The sequence below is a fragment of the Podarcis filfolensis genome (assembly GCF_964270895.1).
Source record: "Podarcis filfolensis genome assembly, chromosome: 1".
NCBI lineage: Eukaryota > Metazoa > Chordata > Lepidosauria > Squamata > Lacertidae > Podarcis > Podarcis filfolensis.
The window spans coordinates 74847068-74871692 of record NC_139604.1 but is presented as its reverse complement, the minus strand read 5'-3'; the positions used below and the strand labels follow the sequence as shown (position 1 = coordinate 74871692).

Sequence of the window (24625 nt, the reverse complement as noted above, 5' to 3'; positions counted from 1 at the left end):
TTCAAGCAAACAGCAGACTCAGACACTGCAGCCCTGAATACCAACAGAGTGAGGGCAAGATATATGCAGAAGCAGGTCTCTGTGTGTACGTCCCCTGACAGAGTTGGATCCGTCCCCTCTCCCCACCCTTTAATCTGTGCACGTTGTTCCCACTGCTGGGTGACTGCAACCAGCACTTTGATCTTGGATGTGTTTTTCCCAACACTAGATTAGAAATGCAATTCAGTGTAAACAAGTGCAAAGTGTTGCACGTCAGGGCAAAGTAATTAAATAAATTTTAATTTCACATACATGGTCATGGGGTCTGAACTTGCAGCGACTGACTAAGTACCAGATAGCTTGATAAAGATCATCATCATTTTTAATTTGTATCCCGGCTTTCTATCTTACAATACTCAAGGCGGTTTACAAGCTGAAGAAACAAAAAATGTACATCTTATAACAATCTAATGCAATAGTAAATGTGATAATAAAACAAAACTTTAAAATAAGCAACCTACATCAAAAAAAGTAGCATTCAACAAGATGTCAACGGAGTGTGCAGCAGCTGAGAAAAAGGCAAATTCTATGCCGGGGATCATTAGAAAGGAATGGGAAACAAAACTGCCAAATTGTGTGACTGCATTTGGAATACCGTGTACTGTTCTGTCCTTTGCCTTACCTCAAAAAAGCATACAGTAAGCCTACATGGGGGGTGCGTTCTGGAGATGACACCTAAAGCCAAATTTGCATGTAGTCCAAACATATTGGGTTCAATGGCAGGTGGGATTGCCCAAATCTTTCTTCCTGAATGCCTCCCTCTTTATTTTATTTTATTTTTTATTTGCCAAGTGCATAAAGCTGAATGTGCAGGAGTTAAATGTGTGCTAGTTGTGGGCTGGCTGTACTGTAGAGTTGGAAAAGAGTCAGGACAGATGAAAGGACTTTTTCGCGCAGCACATAATTAAACTATGGAAATCACTCCCACAGAAGGCAGTGAGGGCCACTAACTTGGATGGCTTTAAAAGAGGATTAGACAGATTCAAGGAGGATAAGATTATTACTGGCTACTCTCCACAATAGCTATGCTCTGCCTACGCAGTCAGAGATGGCAACGCTTCTGAATACTAGTTGCTGGAAACCACAGGAGAGGAGAGGGCTCAAGCTCAGATCATGTTGGCAGGTTTCCCATCGGTTCCTGATTGCACATCATTGGAAGAAGATGCTAGACTAGATGGGCCACTGTTCTAGATGCTCTTATCTCTCAACTCCCACAGTGCATCTCCACATCAGAAGCAGCAGCTGAACAAGAGAGCATCTGATGGAGCTCTGTGGTGACAAGGGCAGACCAAACCTGTGGTTCCTCTTCATAACACTTCAAGAGGCCTGTAATTTGACCCTCAATAGAAGAGCAATATTTGGAGAGAGATTGTTTTATGCATTGCATTTGTATATTTTATTGATTTTTGTAAACCACCCAGGAGAGACTTTGGTCAACGGGGGTGGCCTAGAAATAATTCAAATAAATACCACAAGAAGAGCCCGGATAGATCTAGTCTAATGTCCTGTCTTGTGGAGAGACATCTCACTAACAAACCAAATAGAGTCAAAGAATGTAAAATGCAGATGACTCTGTTTTTATTTTGCTACAATGTTTTGTCACAGGCCCTACATATTAATTCTATTGCAGCTTACGAATACAGGTTGGATGTTTAGTGAACATGTATAATGGAAACACAGCTATTATGTTTGTGAGGCCTCATTGTATATTTCACCTCAGACTGAATGGCAACCCATGAGTTATGTGAGGGGAGCTCTGAACCTCCAGATATTGCTGGACTACAATTCCAAAACTCTCTGACCATTGAATTTGCTGACTGGCACAGAAGGGAGTTGTGAGTGAAAAAACATCAGGGGCTAGCAGAGATTCCTTTTCTCTTCTCTAAATCCATTCATGTGGGCCATTCCATTCCATTTTTCCCAACCAGAGCAAGGGGAAGGAACACACATCACTAGTAGAGCATCTGCCTTGCAAGCACATGTGTCTCATGTTGAATCCACAGCATATCCAGGTAGGTTTGGGAGAGACTCCTGCTTGAAACCCTGGACAGCCACTGCCAGTCAGTGTAGACAATAGTGAGTTAGAGGGACTCAATGGTCTGACTTGCTACAAGGCAGCTTCCCATGCTCCTAGTGTTGGCAGTGCCACTTACAATACATTTTTTAATCCCCTGGTTATGCAGCTATTTTTCTTCATTTTTGAAGAGGAGGACATTATAAAGAACGTGGCTTCATCTTCTTTGTTTTCCATTCTAGTACAACCCTCCCATTGCTGGGTAGCATGTAGCGAAATCTCCAGGCAAAGTGCATGCAAGAGATTGAAGTAATTTTCACCCCAATGTTCCAGTTTGCAGAGGAATATGAGAGAACTGAAGAGCTGGTTGCCCAGAAATCCAATGAAACTTGACAAAGAAGCACTTCCTGACCTGGAAGAAACAGATTGCTATACAGCGCCCTTCAGTCGCGCACGCATACATCAGTAAGTGGGGGACCCATATGTATATATTCATAAGGCACCCTGATTAATATTTCACTTTTGCTCAGCAGGTGACATAACATCAATCATCATTAGCAGATGGCTGATGTCAAAACTGAATGGTATTTATATTCTAAAAATCCTGTCATCTATATTCAGTGATATCTTCTAGCGATAAACCTTTAGCAATGTAGGGTCAGGCACCAGTACCACCCCCTAGACTGGCTTTCTTTTCTCTAGGGTAATTTTGCAGTATTCTCAGAGCAACAATACTAAATTCAAAATGTATAAGCTACTCTGAAATCCTAAGGGCCAGAATCACAAGTGCTACATTTTTGTTTCATAAAGCAGGATCACAATTGAATGTTCCTGATTAAAACCATAAATCTCATATTCATGAATTTTGTGACCCAAGAGGGAAATCTCAGTGGTGCAGGGCCATCCAATTGGACATTAGCAGGTCAGCAAAATACCCTATAGTGTTTTGTGTACATAAAGTTTTGGAAGCTTATTCCAAAAGGCCATTGTCTCAGAACCAGCTTGAAGATTGCTTGAATTGCACTACTTGCAGAAATTAAAATGTTTCAGGTTTTAGTTGCTCACAGTTTAAATGGGGCAATGAGATCCTTGAACATTTGAAGTCACCTGACACTCATGGATTTGCTTTTCAGTATTCATTTAACTAGACTGAACTACAAGTTGAACAATTCAAGTGATATAAATAAGATCTTAATACATGCCCTTTTTTAGAAACATATTAATTGTGTCTATTCAGAAGTACCAGTACGTCCCACTGAATTCAGTAGGTCTTAATACCAGGTAAGTGGGTATAAGAGTGTAGCCTAAGCTTAGGTTCTGAACCACATTGGAGTTAATTATTTGAAAATCATGGGATGGAAAAGGCATCAATGACTATATGGCATCCAAACCATTCCAGGGAGGCAAAGGTTTCTGGCACAAGAAGTGCGTGCTGCAACAGCAGAAGGGAAACCTAGCTGGGGAGTGATATTGGGAAGGGCTACTGCTGTGGAAACAGGACAGCAGGTGAACCCAAAAGGCAAAGGAAGTTTCCTGACAGACGTTTGAATGGCAGAAAATGGCAGGTGCCCGTGCTTGTATTTAATGTGTAGAGCTATTTCGTTCATTGTGAGATATATTGTATGGTGATATTTTGACAGTTGCTTTGAAAATTAATCGACATCAACTATCTCTTCAACAGTTTTACAATAAACAACAAAGACAGTTTCTTCAGCAACTCCACGAGAAGTAGAATAGTACACCATATGCTGCAGAGAACAAAGTATGAAGATGGAAAATCAAAAATGGGTATAATTCCACTTGGGTATTAAGACTGCTTGTTGTTAGCAACATATCCTCTGCTAGCCAAAATTATTGAGTGAATAGTTATACTAAAATATAGATAACATCCAATTGGAGAAGACCTCATGGAATTTTCACCTGGGGACCCTCCAAATGAACACTTTCTTAAGCTTTCATCCAATTTTGCATGCACAATGCTTACGCAGATGTTAGATTATATCCAACATTTATTGCACATTTCTTCTGATTTGTTTGTTACAATAAGCATTTGTGCTGCATTCATTCTCATTTGTTTGTATGGTGTTGACACTCGTTTCCATTAATTAGTCTGTCAGTCATCCCGTATTTTTCAATGCATTTCCCCATCACTATCCAAACCATGAAAAGACTAAGGACTGGTAAAGAAAAAGTTATTTATATGCATTGTATGTGCCATATAACATTGTGCCACCAGATGTCGATGTGCAGTCCCATTTTTCGCTACCTGTTTTCCCTGTTTAAATTTACAATGCTTTAAATGGAAATGCTTCTTTGATGTGTCTAGATCCAACCTAATTCTTTCTAAAAAGCAGATTAGTTGTGCTAGGACAGCAGAGTCCCTTAATCAACATTAAAACACAAACCTAAAGCTTTGGAATGCACTTGAATTCTTCCTGGAGGAAGAGGCGTCCCTAAGATTCTTCATATAGGGTTACCATATTTCAAATAGTTGTTGAGCTTTGGAGGAGGGGGCAAAGTAGTTGAGCTTTTAGGTAAATTCACAAATTCAGCTATTTTTTTAAGGAAAATCAGCAAAAAATACACTGCCAACATGGGTTGCCACACATCCAGATTTCCCGGACATTTTAGCGATTTCCGCCCAGACGCTGCTTCCGACTGCAATATTCTGGGTATGTCCAAGAAATTCTGGACGTATGGCAACCCTAGAAGTTCACCAAAAACTAACAATACTTGTCAATTTGACAAAGATTGTTAATAAAGGCTTGAATCCAAAGGTGTTCTGCACTTGTGAAGAGGCCCTTATACTTGTGCAAGGTATCTACATCCACTTCTTTTAATTTCCTCACCCTACACTCAGTCTTCTTTATAGCCAGCCCACTATCATTATTTTGGAACTTATTTTTGATTAGGGACGCAAGTAATGTATTTATTTAGGGACACAAAGACTGTAGTCGTTCCACTTACCAGCCATAACAAAACAGAACACAAACCTCCCCCCCAAACGTTCAGTTGAGCCACAAGTTCTTATTTTGCTAGATGCCAGCACAAATAAAGAAACACACAAAGCAACATCACTCTCATTATGAAACTGGAAATAGTATATCAAGTCACTGGGGGAAACAAAGTTCCTCCTGCAACTAAAGCTGTGGAGATTCCGTGGGGATCCTTATAAAGTGAGCATTAGGGGGGATATAAAGGACAGCATCCTCTGCCCCAGTGTAGGAGCTGCATGTTTATTGTGAGCAGCACTTTTTAATCTAGGACTTTGAAACTCAGACTTGAGTCCAACAAGCAGCGAACTGATCCATGCCTCATAGCTTTTGACAGTAACCATATTAGCAAATGACCAGATGAGAAGCAGAAGAGCAAAGAGCTTTTATCTGCTTGGAGAAACTTGCTGACTTGACTTGAAACACCATTAGCCTTGCCTATAATGATTTTTGAATGGGTTCATCGTTTCACGTTAAGGAGAACTAGAATTAGGGTTGCCATATTTTGAAGAGCAAAAAAAGAGGTAGCCCGAGCTGCTGCTAGCCAAAGCCAGGGAAAGAGGCCACGGCATGCAGAGCAGCCTGAGCCTGCCCCCCCCTCAAAAAAAAACCCCACACCTCGGACATTTCCTTTAAAATGTAAAAACCTGTCTGGATTGGCCTGTTGGCAACCAGCCAAAGAAGAACATGGAATCCACCACACTCTCACATCAGGATTCCCTTTTTGTACAATGCAAAAACACACACACAAACCCTGAAGCATATGCACAAGTGTGCATTGAAGATATTACAGTGCAATAGGCCCACTTGAGGCCTTTGTGTGGTGGCATCAAGTTTGCTGTGTGTGTGTGTCTGTGTGTGTCAGCAGGGTAAACCTATCCAGCGGCAGAGCAAGCCAATCGGGCGCCTGGGGTGGCACGTGTGCCCTACACCCAGGGGTGGGGCCAGCCAACCTTGGGGGCATATCCAGCCGCCTGCGGAGGTGGGGCCAGCTGCCCGCGGGGTGGGGCGAGCTGGGGCAGGACACTCTGTGGGGCCTCTGAGGAGCTGGCCTCCTCCCACTCAGCCATCCTACAGCTGGGGGGGGGGGCAGACCGTTTGGGGCAGCGCGGAGCCTGCGGGCCCCCAAGCCACCACGTCACTCCCAGGAGAGACACGTGGCTCAGGCACGCTGCAGGCCCCGCTGTGAGTGCCAGCCAGCATTTTGTCACCCCCCTCAGTGGTGACACCCAGGGCTCACGCCGCCCCTCCGCTGCCCCTGAACCTATCTAGAAAAAAAGAAGAAGCAGACAGAAAAATGGGGGGGGGGCTGGGCATGTGTGGCAACATGAACAAAGCCAGAAAATATTCTTAATACGGAAATTTATATGCTACTTCATATTTCAAAGAAAATCTCTAAGTGGTTTACAGTCAGCTAAAAATATCACAAATGAAATGCAGAAATAACGTTAACGAAATCCACATTTTGGAGCAGCACTTGGATGTTAGCACTTGTGTTGAGGAACCTGATTTCTAAGTTGTGTTATTGTCTTCTTCTTCATTCCCTAGGCATTAACAGATTACTCAACAACGGAACTTACGAAGCTGCATTTCCACCTCACGAGGTAGATTAAGTAGTAGTGCTTTGAGTATGGTATGTTCATTCTAAGTTTGCGTTAACCTCCTGCAGTCCGCAAATGAAATGTAAATTTGCTCTCAGGTATTTCTGTTTCTCCGCTCTGCCAGTCTTCTCTGAGGACCCCTTCTTCAAACTATCTTCGTTGTGTAGTTTTTTGTTGCGCTAGATGTCATTTGTTGCATAGCATGCAACCCGTCGAAAGCATGTTTATTCATGAACACAAGGTTCTATCCTAAGGCACAACACCCACAAGCAAGGGGGAGCCTCAGGTCCAGATGCTGCATATGGCCCTCCAAGCCCCTTTATCCGGCCCCAGGACATGCACCCATCCCAGGCACAGTCCCTCCTGGCTCTGCTTTGCACTCTCCTTGAGGTTTTCTTGTTTGTTTGTTGCCTGGCTGGGATGTGCTCTCAAACTCTTGCTTTCTTGAATGGAGGATAAAGAGAACTGTGTGTATGTGTGGAAGCTAGCCTGCAGTACAAAGGTGATATTTGAATTCATTGCTCTGTCTGATTTTGCCTTTGACTCCTGTAAGTTTGCCCAGAAGGGACTGTGGCCTTCTGGCTGAAAAAAGTTTCTCTAGTCCATGCAATAGGCAATAGGAACTTTGTTTCCTGGAAAGCAGATAATCATAGGTAGCATAGTACATATATTATTATATATTATTATATTACATTATATTAATATTTTTGATTAACAAAATTTCTATGCACCCCAAAACTTGGAAGAGGATCTAAGTGGTGGTCTACATTAGTATAAAACAATGGAATATGTTATTTCAACTCACTGCAGTGGCTTTATGCTAGAGGGAAGTACTTCCATTCACATAAGGTGGGCCCCCAATTTTTGTCAATCCCCACCTGCAGTCAAAACTTTCCACCAGTCCTCAAGAGCGGCTTCTCGGGGTGGGGTGGGGGGACTGCAGCCTGCATAAATTGGGTGCCCCACTTTACACTAGCAAAAAAGAAGTATTTTTTAAAAAAATAATAATTAAATTTCAATATTGAGACAAGCAATATCATTAACAATACAATAACTTTATGTTACACACACACACACACATATTCACATTGCTTTTCCTTCTCCTCATATTTTTAAACATGGGAATTATTGTGAGGATGAATGTAACAATTGTGTACTTTATACATAAATGCACCATATACTTGCATTAATAATGGACAGTATCTTCCAGCTGGAAAGTACTTCAGTTCTATGCTGTCAAGACAAAGCACTTCCAGAAGGATCTCTCTGTTTTTGTTCCAAAATAATGTTTTCCTTCTGTGGAGATGTTTATAATTACCTCAGCTTGAGCAGAGTACGCTCAAGACTGTACTGTTCAGCATTGTTTAGTAATACGTGGAGCAACTGTCCTGTTCCATTAGAAATGTTGTTTTAATATTTTTCTTAATTTCTTTATAAGAACCCTTTTCTTTTGTATAAGCACATAACAATCCCCCCCTCCTCCACTATCTGTCTTCCAGGGAAGTCACAAGAGCAGGCATCCCATCAAAACTCACGGAGCCCAGAATCATCGACATCTGTTATATGAGCGCTGGGCACGGTGGGGAATGTGGTATAAATACCAGCCTTTGGATTTGATCAGGTACTCCAAGAATATTGCAGAACTTGGTTTAGTCCCATGAAAAGGGAGGAAGGCTGAATGGCATTCCAATGAACATTCTGCTGTGAACAGTCTCCTTCTATCAGCCTAGTGTTTTAAATTGGTTGGGTAACCTCTGTTCCAGGGATTGAATGCATCCTATTGTGCCGCTGTTATCTGGCCCTTGGGACATTCCCTTGGCCCCACCCCTTGTCCTTAGGCCCCACCCCTCACCAATAGTGTTCTGCAGTCTCAAGTGGTTTTGCCTGACTGGAATGTGTCTTTGAACTGTAGTAATGTCTCTTCCTTTGCTAGTTAGAGGATGGAGGGGGTATATGTACAGGGCTGTCTTAAGCAAATGCAGCGCCATGGTGCAAAGATCCACCCGGTGCCCCCCTTCAGGTTGCCCAGTCCCAGGCATACAGGAGGGCGGAGCCGGCTGGCTTCATCAGGTCTCACTGGCTCAGTCGCCCCCGAACCTGCAGTGCAGAGCCGCCCGCAGCAGAAAAGCCCACCGTGGCGCTCCGACCAACGGGCGGGCTCTTTCCCGGACTCAACTCTCTGGCCCCGGACTCTCAGCCTGGCGCCCCGAGAGCCTGGTGCCCAGGTGCCCCGCACCCCTAGTGCCTATGGGTAAGACGGCCCTGTATATGTAAAAAATAAACCTCTGGCTTTTGTACAGTTTAAATCTGGCCTGTGTAGGTAGACACTTATTGTGCCATGCACTTTTCCGACCTCTGGATGAATGATAGAATCCAGCCCTCAGCCTGAGAAAAGTTCTCCATCTCTGCTTTAAGTAGTGTATAAATTGATTTTTTTTAATCTTTGATTTGTTTCTTAGTTCTGATGATGAAATGCATGCTGTATTCAGAAAATGTAAGATAATTTAGCATGCATCTGCAAATAAACACAGTAGTGCAAATACAGTAGTGCAATCACACTGAATTGGCTGTGCCAGTCCATTTGCAATGTGCCAACTTTGCCAGCACCTCTCACTTTCCCTCTCCCTTCTGATAAGCAGCAGACATGCAACAACCCAGTAGTCTGGTGAGTGCTGCCACCCCACCATGCCACCTGCTACTGGTGTTACCAGATCTACTTATTGGCATGTGTGCAAGGAAAGACTGCCTAGGCCATATCCAGAGACTCTGGCTGCATTTTGACATCTGGCTAAACCATTGTTTAATGTGACATGAACAAGCCAAGCAAACCAATGGTTCATGCATTTCCCCCATCCCCTCTCCTCCTGTGGCATCTCAGGAGGATTTTTAAAGTTTTTCTTCTGTTTTCCATTAATTGACGTTTAGTGTTCCAAGCTAAAACTGAGAGCCAGTGTGGTGTAGTGGTTAAGAGCGGTAGTCACGTAATCTGGGGAACCGGGTTCGTGTCTCCGCTCCTCCACATGCAGCTGCTGGGTGACCTTGGGCCAGTCACACTTCTCTGAAGTCTCTCAGCCCCACTCACCTCACAGAGTGTTTGTTGTGGGGGAGGAAGGGAAAGGAGATTGTGAGCCGCTTTGAGACTCCTCAAGGGGAGTGAAAGGCGGGATATCAAATCCAAACTCTTCTTCTTCTTCTAAACTATGGGTTGTTGTTTTGAAACAAGCCAGTTTCAAAATCCAAAGGTTAAGGTTTTAAACAAACTATGGTTAACATTAACACATCAATACAAGAAATTGCAGTTAAGCAAAAATCAGAAGTAAAACTATGAAAATACAACAACCACAGAGCAAGGTTTACCTAAAACATTTTGCTGCCAGAGCAGAACAGCAAGTCAAAGTGTCTAGTACTCAGGTAAGGCCAAGTCATTTCAGCAACGAAGTCCCACAAAAATACAATTGTAATAACATAATAACTAGCAATTTGCTTCCCTTTTATGACCACCAAAATCAGCTGCCCCAAGGTGACCATCTCACTCTGCCCATTTGCAGGGCCAACTTTGCTGCAGAGTTTTGCTCATGCCATGTTAAACTATGGTTTAGTGTTGCATCCATATGTACTTTTAAAACCTGTAGTCAGTGACGGCAACAATACTCCCTGCTCCAAGAGTCTCTACAATGACCATTCTTCGGAAACAGACAGGACTCTAGTTGTGCCTGACTGTGTTAGATTAAAAATATGTATGGTCCAGAACAGGCTTTTCCACTGTGATGAACTCCAAATTTGGACTACAACTCCCATTGCCCCTCACTATTACTCAGCTGACTGGGATTTAGGTAAATTGTAGTCCAAAACATCTGGCCAGCACCAGATTGGGAAAGCTGACCTTGAATGCAATCAAAGGCCTTCAGATTATATGTTGAAGTGAAATAAAAGGGGTTTGCCATACCCATTTCTAACCAAATCCCATCCCAACTGAAGAGTAGTTCCACTTCCACTTAAGGTGAATGCTCTGTTGCCAAGGCTGGCATTGGCATTCAATTAATTTGACATTTAAGCATATTGCATATTTACCTTTTTCTTACACAGGCGGTATTTTGGAGAGAAAATTGGCCTTTATTTCGCTTGGCTGGGATGGTATACTGGGATGCTCATTCCTGCTGCACTTGTTGGGCTGTTTGTTTTCCTTTATGGATTATTTACCATGGATTCCAGCCAAGTAAGGTAAGAGGTGTGGGGATGTCCCCTTTTATAAAATCATAACACAGCATGCTCTTAGTGTGTGGTCATCTTCAGTCCAGTTTCTGTTTGCTTTTGAAGGATTATTTTGAGATGCAGAGGATCCACTTCACAGTAATTAAAAATGAAATAAAATTCTGGTATGAGCTACTTTCCCTCCTTAGATAAGCATTTACATCAAAAGGTGGGGGGGATGGGACAAAATGACTCTCTCTATACTGAAAAGTTATTATTCTAGGATGACCATAAAATAAAAGCATGACAATGCAATGTTGCATTTGAAACTAAAATCTTCCCATTCTGACCTGTGCATCATAAAGTTATCTTGCCTCAATTACCTTGTGTTGTGCTACCATCACTTTGTACATTCTCTTACCCCCTTTGGCAACAGCCAGTGATGTAGAGAGAAGTTGAGGAAAAGCACAATGTGACAATGTTATGAATTACAGGAGAGCAAGGAAGAAATCGGGACGCGGGTGGCGCTGTGGGTTAAACCACAGAGCCCAGGACTTGCTGATCAGAAGGTCGGTGGTTCGAATCCCCGCAACGGGGTGAGCTCCCGTTGCTCGGTCCCTGCTCCTGCCAACCTAGCAGTTCGAAAGCACGTCAAAGTGCAAGTAGATAAATAGCCAGAAGCGGCTTAGTCATGCTGGCCACATGACCCGGAAGCTGTACGCTGGCTCCCTTGGCCAATAAAGTGAGATGAGTGCCGCAACCCCAGAGTTGGTCACAACTGGACCTAATGGTCAGGGGTCCCTTTACCTTTAAGGAAGAAATCAATGCCGAGATGCTGTTTTGGTGTCCCTCCTCCAATAAAATAAAAACCAACAACATTGCTCTGGAGGATTGGGGGAAACCCGGAGGAAATTTGGGGTTTGTGAAGGGATGAGGGGGTTGGAGTTCTGTTGCACAAGCAAAGTTCTAATGATTCAGTGACTTCACTGAATACAAACACACAGCTCTTAGGTTGGATGGGGGAAGAAAGCTATGCCCCCCCCCCCAAAGCAGAATTGTCCAAAACCTTCTAATGTCCTATTCTTTTAAAATAATATATTTTACTGTTTTTTCACATGTAATAAACTTAATTAAAACATAGCAGACAACAAATAGCAGCTAGTCTGTTCTTTCTTGGAAAAAAGCGTAACAGCAGTTTGAAATTAGAACCATTACTTAGAACAAGTTTATGATGCACATTAAAGTCTCTGATCCAAAAATTTTCTCCAGATGTTTTGATAGGTCCTGCCTGTTATTAAGAATCTACAGGCCTTTTAGACAAGACCTTTCCCTAACAAATGGAAGGTAACCCCAGACCTGGCCAATAGGTTTGAGCAATCCTCCTGGTCCCATTAACCCTCTACTGTCCCTGACATTGATCCACCATGCCTCAAGGCCAAACCACAAAACAGTCTTATTCACAGTAAACAGACGGCAAACCCACAAAAATATTCTGGGGGAGAAATCTCATTCCAGTAGGCATCATTATGAGGGGAAATGGGATAGAAATGCTTTAAACAAACAAACAAACAAACATTTGTGAAAGCCTTTTGATAATCAAAACTGTGGGTGGGATTCAGCTAAAGAGGCTCATCTGTAGAAGCCCTGTGCCAATACATCCATGTGTGCAAAGGGCCCTCTCCTCACATGGCTCCCCAAATTGGCTTGGGTGTGTGTGTGTGTGTGTGTGTGTTGTGAGAACCCATGAACCATCATGTTGCCAGGGACCGGAGTCAGACACAGGTCACACGAAAGGCACAAGACTCCATCATCAGTGAAGTTAACTCTTTATTCAAAGAAACGGCATACAACTCAGAAACACATCCCAGTAGGTCTTGCCCCTGTAGAGCAGTTGCAGTGGTGTAGCGTGGGTTGTCAGCACCCGGGGCAAGGCAAGTAATTTGCGCCCCCTAATCCGTGGATTTGCGCCCCCTAATCCGTGGATTTGTGCCCCCTAACCCATGGATTTGCCCTAACCCCAGATGTTGCGCCCGGTGCGGCCCGCCCCCCCTGCACCCCCCACGCTACGCCACTGAGCAGTTGCCAGGACTGAAGGTCCCTGCCTTCTACCCTTTCTAAGGCTCTTCCTCTTTCAGATGTTTCCAAGCATTCTCAAATTGCATGTGCATACCACTGGCCTCTGTTCTGCTCTCCTCCTTATCCTGTGTGTTCTTGGAGACCAGGGGGAAGGGGAAATTGTTACAGCAGGTGAAATATACTCAGAGTCGCACAGTGATTTCATGCTCTTTATTCAGCTCATAGTGGTGAGGAGGAATGAATGAAAGTCCCCTCAAGGTATCTGCTTTATATACATTATTTACACAATGGGCTGCACATGATTGGCTAATTCCGGAATTCTACTGTAAGCCAATCAGGTTGTGGATTCACTTCTATCTGGAGCATGATTGGGTGGTTCCTGCCAACCAATCATACTGCTGCATTGTTCTAGGACCAATCAGACTGCTGCATTCTGAATCCTATTGTTCTAGGACCAATCAGACTGCTGCAGTTTGGATCCTATTCAACTCAGTACATAACACCCCTCCCCTCTAAGTTCCAGTCCTGCCCGGGAGGTCACATTCATAGTCCTCAAGGTACGCCGGCGGCCTACGTGTGCGTTGCGGCCTGAGGTGTTCCCTGGTCCGGGGTTCAGGTTCTGGCTCGTGTTCCAAGGATGCTGGCTGTGATGGGGCTGTATGGTCTGGCGCAACCGGCTCGCTCAGTCGTGGTTCTGGTTCCGGTGTCCTTTCGGCCTCACGGGTCCTCTCTGTATTTACTGATTCAGCCTCTCCTGCTTGCCCCTGCTGCTCTATGGGCCTCACTGCCCCACTGTTCCCTTGGGACTCCTCTGACCTGTCCTCCTCCTCCTGGTTTTCTCCCGGGAATCGTCGCCGTATCTGGTCGCAGTGGCGGCGCCAGCATTGCCCCCCATCTGTTAGCACCTCGTACGACACGGGGCCAGTGACCCTGGTGACTGTGGCGGGTACCCATGCAGGGCCTGCCCCAAAATTCTTTGCGTACACTGGGTCCTGGGCCTCGAAGGTCCGGGGGTTCCTGCCTTCCCCCACCACTACCTCATCCTGAGCTCTATCGGGGTGAAGGCGGTCCAATCTGATTGCAAGGCGCCGACCCATTAGTAGTTCAGCGGGGCTCCGGCCAGTCGTTGAGCTGGGGGTGCTGTGCTGTGCTAGAAGGAATGTGGCAAGGCGGTACTCCCAATCCCCTTGCGTCATGCGGCGAAGGGTGTCCTTGGTGGTCCGCACCATGCGTTCTGCTTGGCCATTGGTGGCAGGGTGGAATGGCGTTGAACGGATGTGGCGGATGGCATTCTGCGCTGTGAAGGTTTGGAATTCTCCTGACGTAAATGCAGTCCCGTTGTCTGAGACGAGAGTGTCAGGGAGCCCGTGGGTTGCAAACAGCCTGCGTAGTACCCGGATGGCTGCGGACGTAGAAGTGGACGGTACCAGTGCGACTTCCAGCCATTTGGTGTAAGAGTCCACCACTATGAAGAATGTTTTCCCCTGAAAGGGGCCAGCGAAGTCCACATGCAGGCGTGACCATGGTGCTCGGGCGGACTCCCAGGACTGGACTGGGGCCCTTGGGGGATCTGGGCGGGATTCTTGGCAGGCCTGGCAGTGTTTGACCCAGGCCTCTATCTCTCCGTCGATCCCCGGCCACCACACATAACTCCTGGCAAGGGCCTTCATTCTTACTACCCCTGGGTGTGTCTCGTGTAGGGCTGTGAGGACCCTTTTGCGGAGGGGCTGGGGAACAACGACCCTGCTTCCCCATAACAGGCACCCTTTGTGGGCCGACAGTTCATGTTTGCGGGTTGTGTAGCCGGCGAATTCTGGCCCGGGGCTGCTGCTGGGCCATCCCCTCCACACCCAGTCCAGGACCCGGGAGATGACCCTATCTTTCTTGGAATGGTGTGCAACTTCTTGTGCCTGAATGGGGCGCTCGGGAAGCAGCTCCAGGCTCATAACCTCTTGTGCAGGTGCTGGGTCGGGGCCTGTTTCCGGTAGTGGTAGCCTGCTGAGGGCGTCCGCATGGCCCATCGCCTTCCCAGGGTGGTGAATCAGTGCATACTGGTAGCTGGCAAGGAAAATTGACCACCTGAGGACGCGAGGAGACAGCACTTGGGGGGTCTGCTTTTCGGGGGCAAACAAGCCAAGCAACGGCTTGTGGTCAGTCACCACGGTGAAGGGCCGCCCGTACAAGAAATCATGGAATTTTTTTACTCCCTTCACGATTGCCAGACCCTCCTTGTCGATTTGCGAGTAGTTCCGCTCGGTTGCGTTGAGTGTCTGGGAAAAGTATGCCACCGGTACCTCTCTTCCATCCGGGAGTTGGTGTCCCAGGACAGCGCCAATGCCATAGGGTGAGGCGTCGCATGCTAGCACCACCGGCAGCCTCTCGTCGAAGTGTGCCAAGACCGAGTTTGAGACAAGCAAGTCCTTGACTGCCTGGAATGCGGCCTCCTGGCGCTGGCCCCACACCCAAGGGGCCCGCTTGTCCAGGAGTCTGTGTAGGGGCTCCGCTACCGCCGCCTTGTGGGGAAGGAAGGAATGGTAAAAGTTCAATAGTCCCAAGAAGGCCTGAAGTTCAGTCTTGTTCTTGGGTGCTGGGGCATCACAAATGGCCCGTACCTTGTCCCCAGTCGGGTGGACCCCCTCTGCATCCACCATAAATCCCAGAAAGTCCACCTGAGGCACTCCTAGTAGACATTTTTCCCGCTTCACCTTGAGACCCGCCGTCTGGAAACGGTGCAGAACGGTGCGGAGGCGGTCCTCAAACTCCTCGGGTGTGGGCCCGGCAATCAACACATCATCGAAGAAGGGGGTGACACCTGGAATCCCTTTAAGGAGAGAGTCCATTAGATTCTGGAATATGCCTGGTGCCACGCTGACACCGAATTGTAGCCGCTTTACCCTGAACGCTCCTCTGTGCGTCACAATCGTCTGTGCCTCTGCTGTGGCCTCATCTACTGGCAGCTGTTGATATGCTTGAGCCAGGTCCAGCTTGCCAAAAATTTTCGACCCAGCCAGGGTAGCAAGGACATGGCTGACCACTGGCACTGGGTATGCATGGGCCGTGAGGGCCTTGTTTATGGTACATTTGTAGTCTGCGCAGATGCGGACCGAACCATTAGGCTTGACGGGTGTGACGATTGGGGTTTCCCAGGGGGCATTAGGCACCGGCTCCAGCACTCCTTGCTCCACGAGTCGGTCCAATTCCTCGTCTATACGGGGTTTCAGGGCGAACGGGACCCGGCGGGCCTTGAGCCTGACCGGTCGTACTGCGGGGTCAAGCTGTAGAGCAATGGGGGGGCCCGTATACTGTCCCAATTTCCCATCGAAAACCCCTGGAAATTCCTTGCATATGGCATCCACGTCCCCTTGTAAGGTAGTGTGGTTCACCCCGGTGACGGCTAGCCCCAGTGGTCCAAACCATGCCAATCCCAGTAAGCTAATGTAGGGGCCCTTGACCACAAGCAAGTCCAGTTGCCGCGTCCGCCCTCGGTACTGCACCCTGAAGGTCCCCACCCCCATTGTGGGGACCTTACGTTTCTGGAAGTCCCGGAGGGTGAATGGGGCCGGCCTGAGTTTGGGACCCCCAGTGGGACACAGTTTCCTTAAGGTCCTTGCCGAGATTATGGATAGAGTTGAACCCGTGTCAAGCTCCATGCGGCATGGGGCCCCCTCTATCTGTACCTCTACATAAATTTTCTCTACGTTGGGGTGGGGCAACTGGTATACCTGAAAGTCCGTGAGCTCCGTCGAGTTGCCTTGGTGCGTTGGGCCCCGGGACCTGGGGCTCTTGGATTGGTCATCTGATGCCTGGCGTCGGGTGGGCCGAGCCCGACACACCCGGGCGATGTGTCCCAATTTTCTGCACTGCCTGCACTCTGCGTTGCGGAAACGGCAGGTCCTCCTCTCGTGACTTTCTCCACAGCTTGCGCAGTTCCCTCCTTCTCGTCGAGGCTGCTGTGGTATGTGGGCTGCTTGAGTGCGCTGCTGTACTCGGAGCACCTCCTCCCGGTTGGATCCTGAGTCGTCGGTGAGGTCTTCGTGGTGGACCCTCGGTTGGGACGGCTGGCTCGGCCGTGCCTCTTGCGTCGACCTCTCGGCAGCTTCCATTGCCAGGGCCTCCTCCAGAGCGACCTGGAACGTTAGGTTCTTCTTAGCGTAGAGGCGTCGTTGCAGCTTCTCATCCTTCAGGCCACCGACGAGGCGGTCACGAAGCATGTTCTCCAGCTCTGAGAAGTTGCAGAACCGGGCAGCTTGGCGGAGAGAGGTCACAAACCCAGTTATGGTTTCCCCAGGGGCTTGCCGCTTTGCGTAGAAGGCATTTCGACGAGCCACCACTGAGGGCTGTGGCGAAAAGTGCCCCTTCAGCTGTTCCATTATTGTTTTGTATGGAACAGTAGCAACGTCTTCAGGCGCAAGGAGAGCCCGGGCGATTTCAAACGTCTCCTCTCCGCAGACGCTGAAGAATATTGCCCTCTTCTTGGCGTCTTCTTCCTCGGTGACCCCTTTGGCTTCTAGGAGGAAGGTGAAACGGGAGGCGTACGCTTCCCAGTCTCCAGATGCTGGGTTGAACGGCGAGAAGCTGCTGTCGGTTGCCATTCTGAGTTCCTTGTGTCCCGGAGCTGAAGCCTGGATACACGGTGCGAGGCAGCGGTGCGGCAGGTGGCGGTGCTGCGGTGCTGTGTGTGGCAGTCAGCTCAGCGGGATCCCACCTTCGTCGCCAGTGAAATATACTCAGAGTCGCACAGTGATTTCATGCTCTTTATTCAGCTCATAGTGGTGAGGAGGAATGAATGAAAGTCCCCTCAAGGTATCTGCTTTATATACATTATTTACACAATGGGCTGCACATGATTGGCTAATTCCGGAATTCTACTGTAAGCCAATCAGGTTGTGGATTCACTTCTATCTGGAGCATGATTGGGTGGTTCCTGCCAACCAATCATACTGCTGCATTGTTCTAGGACCAATCAGACTGCTGCATTCTGAATCCTATTGTTCTAGGACCAATCAGACTGCTGCAGTTTGGATCCTATTCAACTCAGTACATAACAGCAGGAGAGGAAGACTCCATGGATTCTTCAGCAGTCTCTTGACCTCCCCCCCCTTCTCTGCTTCAGCCTCAGAGTCAGAACTATTCCCTGTCACAGGCTCTTCCTGCTCACTAAACCCTGTTGCCTCTTCAGCATCCATCCCCTCCTCCCAATCTTCTCCCTCTGACCTCTCCTCAGTGTCCCACTACCAATCCCCAGCTTCTGAGCCATCCTTCTCTTGGGGTTCCCTTGGGGGTTCACTGGCTGGTGCCTCCTACTACTTTATCCAGCCAGTCCCTGACACATGTGAGGAGAAGGGGGAGGGGTGTCATTCTGTCTGTCAAGCTGAAATGTTTGCTGACGGAATGATCAGAAAAGCATTGAAAATTAATTAATTAAATGTCTTCCTCCCTAACTCAGAAAACGTGGTTATTATTCCTAACATATTAATTGCATAGCTACACTGCACAACTGCAGTACATTCACTGCACTGTTTTAACCTTCATCAACTAAAGTGTCAAGGAACACAAGGATCATCCTGGATTTTCATTATGCAACAAGACTTCATGTCAGTTTGACAAATTAGCATCCCCAAAAGACATAACTATTAATTTAATGCGTCAATACAAAGCCATCTGGTTTTAAGACTACTGGATTCCAAAATCGTTGATGCTCGTAACTGAAAAAGGAGCAGAGTGTGTCGATAATGGCTACATAGGTTTGTCCACAAAATGTAACATTTGCTAGCCAGGCCTCAGCAGAGCTTTGTGTAATCAGAAACCCATTTTAAGTGCAAGAAGCCAGGACTGGGATACTTTGTTTAGTTATCTATCTACTATTTCCACTTCTATCCCATCATTTGTCATTTCATGACCCCATGATGGGCTACAACATAAAATACCTCATTGTGCATGGCACCATAAAATACAACATAAGACACTATTAAAACAAACAGAAACATCAGTTAACGCAATTAACAACTCAGTTTTGTAATATTTTGCAGACATGTTATGTGCCTTCGTAGCTGGCAACCTGGATAATATGAACCAATGGAAAGTTTGATACAGAACAGATTTTGACTCATCAACAGACTCATTGATCTTCTTCAGTTATTTTATATATTTGTATATATCATAGTAATACATGATGCAACAACAGGCATTCAGCAGTTTTCACCATATAATTACTTCATATGTAATTGCTTAATATAATTACATATGAAGTACTTACAATCATATGAGATATATGACTCTGAGCATCTGCAGAATACAGGTCCCTTTGCACTAGATACACATAACAGGTACTCATACAAACTTGTTTAGGGGACAGGTTCTTGCTTTCCAGAAGGAAGAGGATGTAACTAGAAACATCTCTTTTTTTTAACAGTTAACATAGTGCATGGCTGATATGCCTTCATTCTGGCCCACACCTTGAAACCTTCTGTTTTCAGTGATTAATGCTGGTTGTATTTTAAAAAGCATACAGCAGTGCAATTCAATTCTTGGAGTTATGTAACAGGCTGGCACTTAGGTAAAGTTAGTATTCCCTCTAGTGGTTTGTGATGAATTTGATTTTTAAAACAAATCTGCATAACAGAACTTGCTTTCACGAAACATGATGCACAGGTAACAGAGGGGTAATTAATATTCACAGCTAGACATCCCTTCAGCAGTTTCTGAATTTTTTATTTGATTATGAGTCTTGATTGTGGCAACTGGAGTTTCAAACCTAGCCCAGTATTCAGATAAGTCAATGATTAAACTGGCAAGCACTATAGTTGATATGGGCTTCATGTCTAGAAACAAAACTAAGATTATCATGTTTTAGCAGTCGATAGCAGTTGCTTAAAAAGGAAATGCATGGGTTTAAATATTTCTTATTCCATATCTACTTTTGTAGAAAGACCTGAGAGAAATTTCTCTGTTTTTGTAGCAAGGCCTGGGAGAAATTTTAATCATCATCACCAGCCAGGCAATATCAAAGACATAGATTGATACAATCCAAACGTCTGGGAATATCTGGACTCTTCATCCTGCCCCATGTGTGTGTCATTTGGGGCCTGGGTTGTGGTGCAGGAGGCTGCAATGGAAAGAGGAATCATACAAAATCAGGAAGAAGCAACTTGCACCAGCAACTTCATGCTGACTTTATGTACTCAGTTCTGAGGGTTTTTTTCCTGCCAGGGTATCTGCCTTGGCTACATCCCAGGACCATCATGTGACTTGGGGGGGGTGGTAAAGTGAAACAGAACTTCCAAAAATCCTACTGTCAATGAAATCATAATTAAACTGCCATGTCCTGTGTTGTGCCTGTGCAATGAAATAAGTTTAGGTCCAGCTTCCAAAGTAAGGTAGAAACACAATGCTGCAAATATCAGAAGCCTTGCGGCCTGTGTCAGCTACCATAATAAATGTCATAAACATCAGTCATCCCTGAATAAACATTCACTGTCTTTATTTCCTGGTGCAGCAGAGAGATCTGCGAGGCAAATGAAACTGTCATGTGTCCAATGTGTGAGAAGAATTGCACCCTGCAAAAACTCAATGAAAGCTGCATCTACGCAAAGGTAAGTTATTTTGTGCTCTAGAAGCCTATGCTTCAGATACATCAGTTGGAAACTGCACACGGCCTCTTGTTGTCATTTCAGTCAAATGTTTTTCCATTGTACCACATGTGGGAGACATCTGGCCCTCCATAAGTCGCTGAGCTTAGTGTATTTTTTGTCTCTGTGGAAGCTGCCCAGAGTGGCTGGGGAAACCCAGCCAGATGGGCGGGGTACAAATAATAAATTATTATTATTATTATGAGCTGTAGCTTTCACCATTCATGACCATTGGCTATCCTTCTAGGACTGATGAGAATTGTGGGTCAGCGGCAGTTGGAGAGCCAGAGGTTCCCACTCCTATAATGCACAGTGGTGCTTGGTGGACTCTTCAGCAGCAAATCCAAAAATATATTCAGCTTTCATGCTCATCACTTCACAAGGATTTGCCCTGCCAAAAAAGTTTATTGTGATAGAACCTATAAAAGCAACCCAGGCCAAGTGAATATCTTTGGCCCATTGCTATCAGTGGTGGGGCTGAGAGCCTGCCTCCCTGTCTTCCCACTCTGTAGGAAAATATTTCTGCTCTGCAGAGACAAAAAATGATTATGAATTCACATCAAACACTTAAACACCACTTCAAGACTTTTCAAGAGCGGAATGCAAATACTCAATGCCCGATTTGTTGTGGGGTTATCAGTAGGATGCTCACATATTCTGGACCCATGACCAACAGTATACCCTGTGTACATTTTGGCTCTTGATTAATTTATGTAGTCATGGGGTTGGATCCAATGAAGTAATTACGTTCATGAAAGAACTTCTGCTTGAAAAGCAGAATTTCCCTCTCCTTCCACGTCCAAAACATCTGATCTGGGCTTTATTCCAATCAAGGAGAGGGGTTATGGGGCACACAGGGAGAGGAGAGGAGGGGGAGGGAAAGTTGTTGTACAAAGCAAAAGGCCTTCTGCAAACAGAAAGAATTCACTGGATATATAACGAAAGCAGTTTTACAGATATAGCAAACCTATACGCAGTGCTATTTTTCTAGAAAAAGAGGTGCTGGAACTCACCATGAACACCTCCCTTGTTCTCTTATAATGGCAATGGTGCCCACCTGAGAGGTGCCAAAACCGAGTTCTGGTAAGTTCCGGCTGAAAAAAAGCCCTGCCTATATGTGTGTATTCAATAGCAGGCCCTACTGAGTTCAATGGGGCTTTCTTTCACGTAAATGAAAATAAGATCACAGTATTCCTTACTCATCTGTATTATTACTAAACAAATACATAAATACAATGTAAAACAACAGATTACAGTTGTTTTGTTTCATTAATTTGTAAGAATTTGTGGTTTTTCTACTTCCATTTGAAAACAGAAGCATTCCTATTTTCATCTGATTCACACATACAACAAATCACTCCCCAGTCATTTTATTTACCTCCCAGTCCTTTAATAGCACTCTCTCTGTCTATCTGTCTGTCTGTCTGTCTGTCTGTCTATAAACACACCCACCCACACCAGAGTTACCTTTGAATCCCACATTCAATGTAATGAAATTCACGGAGCACACTTACCAAGCTGATATTCTTGAGCAATGGGTAGTAAATGTGCACTTTTTCAAATGTGCACTTTAAATCATCTGAGGCCTGAGTGCTTATCAGACATATGTGTTAAATAACTACATGCTGTATAGTGGATTCATTCAAAAGAAAATAAAACATTCCAGAGGGATTCTACCCTATAAATGTTGTTTAAACCATTTTTATTACATTCACTTTAAAGAAATATATTATAGTTGTCTGTTTTGTGTAAACATTTCATCCCCTCTCTGGTAAATATTTTCGTATTGGAAAACGGCATTCCTGTTAAAACAGGGATGTGTTAAATTAGCTAAGGTTTGCAGTTCCTCAAGAGGACTGTGCAAGAGAAAAAGTCTCAAGGCATCTAATTAAGTATGTCATCTTGTGTGGGGAATGAAATCCTCCTACAGCAAACTATTCAGCCTCCTCAGCACTCCTTTTCCCCCAGATACCCATCGCCTTACAAGCATCACATTGCTAAGGTCCATTGCTGTTCCTTAGACTTTGGGGTTATATGTAACACAGTGTAGTTATAGAGTAGTTAAACACTGGCAGTGAAGTCTCCTTCCATTAATAAAAGTGTCGTAGACACTGTGTCTAAATGGTGAGGAAATAAATGGTAGTTAAATGGCAAACAGAATTAATTACAGTATTACAGGTTAAGTTAGAAATAGTTCTTGTTCCAGTAAACCTGCTCACAATCTCTGCATGCTGTGAACTTCATGTCAGTTTTGTTTAGCTAAATCAGACTAATATTGTGATAGGAATAGATTCAGGTAGGTAGCCGTCTTGGTCTGATGCAGTCGAAATAAATTAAAAATTTAAAAAATTGTCCAGTAGCACCTTAGAGATTCACTAAGTTTGTTCTGTATATAAGTTTTTGTGTGCATGCACACTTCTTCAGATACACCAAGTGTATCTGAATAATTATTATTATTATTATTATTATTATTATTAATTAATACCCCACCCATCTGGCTGTGTTTCCCCAGCCACTCTGGGTGGCTCCCAACCGAATATTAAAAACACAATACAGCATAGCATGCAGATAAAATAGAAAAACAGATTATATAAATTACTGATAAATTATTATTTGTAAAGGTAAAATAACTGAACTGCTGAATAAAAATGACAGCAGTCAATTCATTATAAAATGCACTTTGAACAGTTCACACTTGTGCATAAGGGAAAACAGAATTACAGCTTTGCTATAAAACAAGCATTTATACATGAAGAAGTGTCCATGCACACGAAAGCTTATACCCAGAACAAACTTAGTTGGTCTCTAAGGTGCTACTGGACAATTTCTTAATTTTTTTATTTATTGTGATAGGAAAACATAGGTTAGGTTATTTTGGGACTGAGGTTTTGGATTACATCATTCCTAACCATTAACCATGCTGCCTGGGGCATTGATGAGAGTTGAAGTCCAACAACATCTAGAGGGCCACAGATTCCTCCTCCCTTTTCGAGCCCATTTCAGAATTAAACAAAACCACACAAGCATCCAGTTCACTGAATGTGTGGTAGGGGAAGTAATAGTACCACCTTATTCTGTCTTGATCAGACCCCACCTGGAGTACTGTGTCCAATTCTGGGCGCCACAGTTTAAGAAGGACATCAGCAAGCTGGAGTATGTGCTGGGGAATGTGACCAAGATTATCAAGGGTCTGGAAACCAAGATGGGTACATTTAGCCTTTAATTGCTTTAGGCCTTTGAGCCAGGATGGAGGTTGCCACAAGTGGATATGAAAATGAGCAGAGAATTAGCCTCCACAGCATTAGCCCAATGAGCTAATATAATAGATGTAATTTTATGCTTATTCCACTGCTGATCCTTTAATAGAGTTCATGAAGGCATGGCCCATGTTTAAACCCAATGAAATTATGCATCCACTTTACCCGAGTCTGTTTGCAATTGTTCAGTATTATGGCACTCTTTAATTAAGAACATATTAGCATATGGTAGATTTTATTGCTTAATAATTCCCTTTACTTGCCTTATATTCTTTCATTTCCTTCTAAGGTTACACACTTATTTGATAACGGAGGGACTGTCTTCTTTGCCATTTTTATGGCTATATGGGGTAAGTGTTGTTGTTCTTATTATTATTTCACCTGTTACTGTAAAATAAAAGGTATTATACTCAGCAAGTCTTAATTTGGAATGAACTTTAAAATGAGAATATAAGTACATTTTGAAGCTATTATTGTCATGCTTGTTAGGGATGTAGATCTCTATACACAGCTGAAATAAGCCCTTCAGGAACACAAATGACTGGGTAAATTACTCTAGTGCTAGAGAAACCTCTTCACTTTGCAGTCCATTGCAGTATTATACTAGAGGTATATATGAGTTGTATCCAATGCTAGTCATACGCAGAATAGACCAGTTAATGAATGGAGGTGACTAATTTACAGCCATTAATTTCAATGAGTTTACTATGAGTATAGAATCATAGAGTTGGAAATGACTCTGAGGATCATCTAATCCAACTTGCTGCAATGCAGGAATCTCAGCTAAAGCATCCATGAAAGATGGCAATCCAACCTCATATTACTA

At 44.8% G+C, this 24625-nt stretch overlaps 1 protein-coding gene and 1 long non-coding RNA gene across 5 annotated transcripts in view; both read left to right on the top strand.

Moving 5' to 3' along the window:
* ANO3 (anoctamin 3) overlaps nt 1-24625 on the top strand; it is a 238764-nt gene that overhangs the window by 174288 nt on the left and 39851 nt on the right. For all 4 annotated transcript variants that reach the window (XM_083597851.1, XM_083597850.1, XM_083597852.1 and 1 more), the window contains 7 exons: nt 2387-2518; nt 3735-3841; nt 6595-6650; nt 8147-8268; nt 10734-10868; nt 20410-20506; nt 24089-24149. In XM_083597851.1, coding sequence (XP_083453977.1) covers nt 2387-2518; nt 3735-3841; nt 6595-6650; nt 8147-8268; nt 10734-10868; nt 20410-20506; nt 24089-24149 — 710 coding nt within the window. The remainder of the gene's footprint in view (nt 1-2386; nt 2519-3734; nt 3842-6594; nt 6651-8146; nt 8269-10733; nt 10869-20409; nt 20507-24088; nt 24150-24625) is intronic.
* LOC310756543 lies at nt 12141-18731 on the top strand. The gene is made up of 3 exons (XR_014544923.1): nt 12141-12744; nt 12933-13085; nt 17966-18731. It is a non-coding gene; the product is annotated as an uncharacterized lncRNA (long non-coding RNA).